The following is a 6,387-nucleotide window of genomic DNA, read 5'->3' on the forward strand; positions in this document are numbered from 1 at the left end:
ACCACGGACAGGTCCCGGCTGATGGTTTGCATCTGGGCCAGCTCCTGTGACCGAGAGAGGCAGCACAGCTCAGCCTCCAGCCTAAATGGACACCCAGCCCAGCCTCGGTGTCCTTGGCCACCACACCCTCGTTAAAGCTGTGCCCAGGGGAAGGGAGAGCTCCTGGGGAGAGCTCCCGGGGAGAGCCCCTACCTCCTCGTAGATGGCCCTCAGGAAGTTGATCTCGTCGGTCAGAGCTCCCACCCTGGCCTCCAGCTCCACCTTGGTCATGTAGGCCGAGTCCACGTCCTAAAGGAGAGATCCCGCAGGAAAACAGCCGCGTTCACTCTCGGGAATCTTTCGGGATCGCGGGAGCCGCAGGCCCAGCTGGGGGTGTGGGGTTACCCACGGGGGCTTTATAGGGAATTCTAGAGTCTGTGTTTATGTGGAATTCTATGAATGTATGTAATTTTATATGGAATTCTATAGTCTGTGTTTATATGGAATTTTATAAATGTATGGAATTCTATATGGAATTCTATAAATTATGTAATTTTATATGGAATTCTATATTCTGTGTTTATATGGAATTCCATAAATGTGTGGAATTCTATAGTCTGTGTTCATATGGAACTCTATAAATGTATGGAATTCTAAATGGAATTCTAGAAATGTATGGAATTCTAGAAATGTATGTAATTGAAAATAGATAATATTATTATAGGTAATTCTACAAATATATAAATAATTGAAAATAGATAATATTATTATATATAATTCCAGAAATATCTATAACTGAAAATAGATAATATTATTAAATGTAATTCTATATATATAAATAATTGAAAATAGGGGATATTATTATGGTGTCATTCTAGATATATATCTAGAAAAATAACTAAAATGATATAATATTAATATTTGTAATTCTATAAATACATATGCATAACTGAAAATAGATGATAATATTATTGTAGGTAATTCTATAAATGTATGTAAAGTAATTGAAATGAGATAACATTATTATAGATAATTCTATAAATATATATAAAGTAATTGGGATTAGATAACATTATTATAAATAATTCTATAAATATATATAAAGTAATTGGAATTAGATAACATTATTATCTAATAATTCTATAAATATTAGATATTTCTATAAATATATAGATAATTCTATAAATATATATAGAAATAACTAAAAAGGTATAATATTATGATAAATAATTTTACAAATATATATCTAAAAATAACTAAAAGTAGATAATATCATTATGGTGCCATTCAATGACACAAATTAAAATGAGGGACTTCAACTCTCGGCCCACACAGACCCTAAATCCTCCACAAATTGCCCTGGGAGGTCCCTGCCAGGAGGAGTTAAAGGGAGTTGAGGGATTATCTGGTGGGGATTGAGGGATTATTTCCGTGACTCACCTTCTTCAGCACCACGAACTCGTTCTCGGCCGTCGTGCGCCGGTTGATCTCCTCCTCGTACCTGCGGGGAGCAAAAGCACAGGCTGAGTTCCCGCCTTCTCCTGACGAAGGGGGGTTAAAAACCCCTAAAATTAAACATTTAGATGATAAACCACCCCCAGGATCACCGTAAAAAGGAGTTTGGGGGTGGAAAAGTGCCCAAAGAGCTGTTTGAGGCGGCCCGAGAGTGGTGGCAACTCACTTGCTCTTGAACTCCTCGACGTACTGCTGCATGTTCTGCAGCTCCGACTCCAGCTGCCCCCGCTGCGCCAGGATGGAGTCCAGCTGCCTCCTCAGGTTCTGGATGTAGGTCTCAAAGATCACACTCAGGTCCTTCCTCGGCCCCGACGGCCCCTGCTGCTGCAGCAGCTCCCACTTGGTGGAGAGCACCTTGTTCTGCTGCTCCAGGAATCGGACCTAAACCCGAAAAGGGTGTGTGAGACATTCCCGAGGGAACATCCCGCTGCTGGGCGCTTTGGGAGCCCGAGGGAGTCATTCCCTGAACCCCCAGCTGTGGCTCATCCAGGTATCCGAGCTCCTCAAGTGCATGAGGAGCTCAAACCTCCTGGGAGCTCTGGGGGGCCAAGGGAATCACTCCCTGAATCCCCAACAGGACATTGCTTCCAAGAGCAAAATTCCTCCTTTCTTTCTCCTTTTTTTCCTCATTATCCTTAAATTCTCCCTTTAGCTTTCCTTGTCCTGCTGCTCCAGGAACCAGACCTAAACCCAACAAGGGTGTGTGAGACATTCCCGAGGGGAACATCCCACTGCCCAAACCTCCTGGGAGCTCTGGGGGGCCAAGGAAATCATTCCCCAAACTCCCAACAGGACATTGCTTCCAAGAGCAAAATTCCTTCTTTCTTTCTCCTTTTTTTTCCCCCATTATCCTTAAATTCTCCCTTTAGCTTTCCTTGTTCTGCTGCTCCAGGAATGGGACCTAAAACCGGGACACGGAGGATCCTCCATCACATGGGAACAGGTCCCGCCAACGCCTCTTTCATCACCCAGAGGGATTTGCATGGTGATGAGACAACCAGTTAACTTTTGTTTTCTAATCCCTGCGCTTGCCTGAGCAGCAAAATCAGGGAAAGGAGGGAATTCCTAATAATTTCCAGCTCAGAGGGGGTTTTAAACGCAGCCCCAACTCCATGCCTGTCCCCTGTGGGAATCTGGCTTAGATTTAAAAGCCTGGAGATGTGGAAAGGAAGAGCAAAGATCTAAAGGAATGCTTCAGTGGGAGGTTGTTTGGGCAGAGGATGGTGGAGGAGGGAGAACCTGAGCCCGAAACCTGCGGAGGTTGGAGGTGTTGAACCTGCTCTCAGGAGCAACCTCAGAGCAGGGCAGATGAAAGCCCCGCAGACACGGCTTTGATCTCCTGGGGAGGAGAGATTCCCATCTCTGCCCTTAATGAGAAGGCTCCTCTCGAGCTCCTCAGCCGGCTGGGATTCACCTCCAAAGGGACGTTTCTGCACCGGTGGGGAAGTTCCTCCCGGTTTCCACCTCTCCTGGTTTCCACCTTGCCCTCTCACCTTGTCGATGAAGGAGGCGAACTGGTTGTTCAGGGTCTTGATCTGCTCCTTCTCCTGGGTTTTCACCTGCTGGATCTGGGGGTCGATCTCCACATGGACGGGCCGGAGCAGGGTCGAGTCGATCTGCACCGGTTGGATCCCGGGGCCGGCTCTGCCCGGGCCACCCATTGCAAAGCCTGGACCACTAAAGCCCGGGCCACCAAAGCCGCCCATGCCGCCGCCGTAGCCGCCCATCCCAGAGCCGAAGCCCCCCATTCCTCCCCCGCCGCCCATTCCGCCGCCTCCCATCCCTCCGAAGCCGCACATTCCTCCTCCTCCGCCGCCCATCCCGCCCCCGAAGCTGCCGAGCCCCCCGTAGCCGCCGCCGAAGCCGCCCATCCTGCCCCCATAACATCCCCCCATGGAGATCCTGGAGCTGCCGCCCAGCCCGTGGAGGCTCCTGCTGCCGAAGCCGCCGCAGCGCCCGCCGGCCCCGAAACCCCTGGACATGGAGTAGGAGCTGTAGCTGCTCCGGCTGCGGCCGCCGCCCCCGAAGCCCCCGCCCATGGCAGAGCAGGAGCTGAAGCCCCTCCGACTCCCCCCTCCGAAGCTCCTGCAGACGGACTGGCGAGACATCCTGGTTTCTCCTCAAAGGGAGCCGAAAAAACTGGGAAGGCTGAGCAGGTGGACGGGGTGCGAGGCTGGAAGGAGAAGGGAAGTCGGTCCCTCTGGCTGGAGGGCAGCGGGTGCTCCTTTTATGTGCTCCCGGAGTGGGCTGGGTCTGCATGGGCGTGAGGAGGAGACAGCTCCTGTCTTCATCAGCGTGGCGTGGTCACAGATTCCCATCTCCAATTTGCCAAACACTGACCCTACCCAGAAACACACCCTCCAACGCGGCAGAAAAGGCACAACAAAGGTCCAGCTGGAGCTCCCAATGCTCCTTGACCCGGGAATTCTGCGCCTTGAGGAGCAGTGGACCCTCCCCGGGATACACCAGGAGCCTTTTTCCCACCTTTCCTCCATCATGGTTGTTCCCCTGCCCGTGTTTATCTTTCCATCTCTCACTCCAAAGCCCCGTGGCAAGACCTGCAGCCGATGCCAAGTCGCAGCCCGGGCTTTCACAATTCCCAAAACACACCTAAGTTACACCCTCAGCCTCCTTTTCACTTGGAAAATTGCCTTTGGCTCCGGGAATTGGGTTTCTCAACCTCCCAGCCGGGGCTCAGCAAATTGCATTTTGATGAGGCTCCGGGTCTCTCTTTTATTTTTTTTTTTGGGGTAAATAAAACCTCCCCGGTGATGAGAGACGTTCCCGGTCGGACCCGAGCGCGTCCCGGCGCCTCCGTGCCAAGATCATCTCAGCACTGCTGAGGAAACGGCCCCGGCTGGGAAATCCCTGCGGGATTCCCTGGAGGAGATTCTCCGGGGCCGTGGGGAGACTCCAGGCACAGACGGAGGGACGGCTCTGGGAGGGGAGGAGGGATCCCAAAACCCACATCACACCCCCTGCAAGGGTTGAAGTGCAGTTAATGGGGCTCAACTGGTTTGTGGGGTTATGGAGATGAGCAGGGTCGAGGCCACGGGGGGGACTTTCCTGGAGGATTCACAACATTTTTGGGCCTATTTTGGTGTTTCTATGAAAATACGTCATCGGCAGACGGAGATTTTGGAAAGGCAGGGGCTTGTTGGGATCCTCTGGTTCCAATCCCAGACTGAGGGTGGATTCAAACTGATCCATCAGAGAATCATGGGGTGGGTTGGCTTGGAAGGGACCTTCAAACTCACCTCATTCCAACCCCAACTTCCCCTAGACCAGGTTGCTCCAAGCCCCTCCAACCCGGCCTTGGACACTTCCAGGGATGGGGAATCCACCACCCTTCAGAGAATCAGGGAATTACTGGGGTGGAAAAGAACCTTTGTTAGTCATTGAATCCAAAGATCTATCCCTGATCCACCCTTCTGCCTTGGTTATCGAGTACCAAAGAGCCTCATTTTGCACTTTTTATTGAGAAACCCCCTTTTTTCATTAAGAACTGTCATTTTTTAATGACTTTTCCACGTTTTAAAGGCACGTTGAAGGCCAAAGCCACGGCTCTGGAGGCACCTCACCGTGCTGGCAGCCGTCTGGCTCTCGGAATTCCCACAGGACACCCGGGATCAGGAGCTTCTGGAAAATCCACACCGGCAACTTCTGGAACCGTCAGATGTTTAAACACCTCTAAAAATATCGCCCAGACACCCGTTCCCAAAAGCGCCTCCGGGACCCGGCCGTGCAGCTGAACTGGCGTTTCCACTGGAAAACACGACATTCCCGGCGCTCATCCCACCCCCAGCACCTGCGTGGATCCCTGAGGACCCAGGGGAGCGGATTAGGGAGAAATAAGGCTAAAAAAAAGTCGTGGAATCATAGAATTGTTGAGGTTGGAAAAGACCTCCGTGATCATCAAGCCCAGCTTTTGACCCAAATAAAATAGATGTCCTAAATAAAATATATATCAATATCAAAAAATTAAAATACATGTCAATAACACATGTCAATCAAATTTATCAATGAAATTTATGTCAATAAAAATAAAATATATCTCAATAGGTCACTGTGAGAGTGAAGGGATGGGGAGGACATTGAGCCAAGATGATCAATGAATAGGCAATAAATCAATAAATAGAGCATAAATAAGGGGCATAAGGTTCAGTCCCCAGCGGGACCCACCTCCCCCGGTGTTACCAAATCCGTGGTTACGTTTTCCTGGGAGATTGTGGTCGGGATTTTTTATCCCCCTTCCCGTGGGCGGGATGACACCGATCCCGAAGTTCTCTCCCCGAGTTCCCAGGGGAGAGGCCCCGAGTCAGCAAACGGAGCAGCCCTGGTTTGATAACACGGAGCGTTGAGTCACGGCCGCGGCCTCAGCCAAGTTTGGGAAATCCAGCTGGGAATTGGGGATCGGCAGCACCTCCCGGCTCCGGCGGGATGGGCAGAGCTGGGATGGTTTGGGCGGGAAGGGAGCGGGAAAGATCTCCCTGTTCCATGGCAGGGACACCTTCCACTGTCCCAGGCGGCTCCAACCCGGCCTTGGACACTTCCAGGGATGGGGCAGCCACTGGGAAATCCATTCCAGGGCCTTCCCACCCTCCCAGGGAGGAATTCCTTCCCAATATCCCACCTATCCCTGCTCTCTTCCAACTGGAAGCCCCTCACCCCTTGTCCCATCACTCCTTGTCCCAAAGTCCCTCTCCAGCTCTTTTGGAGCCCCCAGGGAAGGAAAATGACCTCGAAATGTCCCTTCCAAGCCCAACTGTGCCACAATTCCATGAAAATAAACAGGCAGGAATCAAAGAAAAGCTGCTCAAGCCTGGAATAATTGAGGGGAAACCATGGAATCCTGGAATGGTTTGGGTTGGGAGGGACATTAAAGCACATCCA

At 50.8% G+C, this 6,387-nt stretch overlaps 1 protein-coding gene across 1 annotated transcript in view; it reads right to left on the reverse strand.

The window, feature by feature from the left end:
- Positions 1–6,387, reverse strand: part of LOC113961445 (keratin, type II cytoskeletal 4-like) — a 25,844-nt gene that overhangs the window by 8,092 nt on the left and 11,365 nt on the right. Inside the window, exons 10-13 of the mRNA XM_027671758.1 lie at positions 2,988–3,387; positions 1,661–1,875; positions 1,420–1,480; positions 193–288 (exon numbers count right to left, since the gene is read on the reverse strand). Of these exons, the coding sequence (XP_027527559.1) occupies positions 193–288; positions 1,420–1,480; positions 1,661–1,875; positions 2,988–3,387 (772 nt within the window). The remainder of the gene's footprint in view (positions 1–192; positions 289–1,419; positions 1,481–1,660; positions 1,876–2,987; positions 3,388–6,387) is intronic.

This window comes from Neopelma chrysocephalum, unplaced genomic scaffold, assembly GCF_003984885.1.
Source record: "Neopelma chrysocephalum unplaced genomic scaffold, ASM398488v2 Primary Assembly neopelma1_97207, whole genome shotgun sequence".
NCBI classification, from domain to species: Eukaryota; Metazoa; Chordata; class Aves; order Passeriformes; family Pipridae; genus Neopelma; species Neopelma chrysocephalum.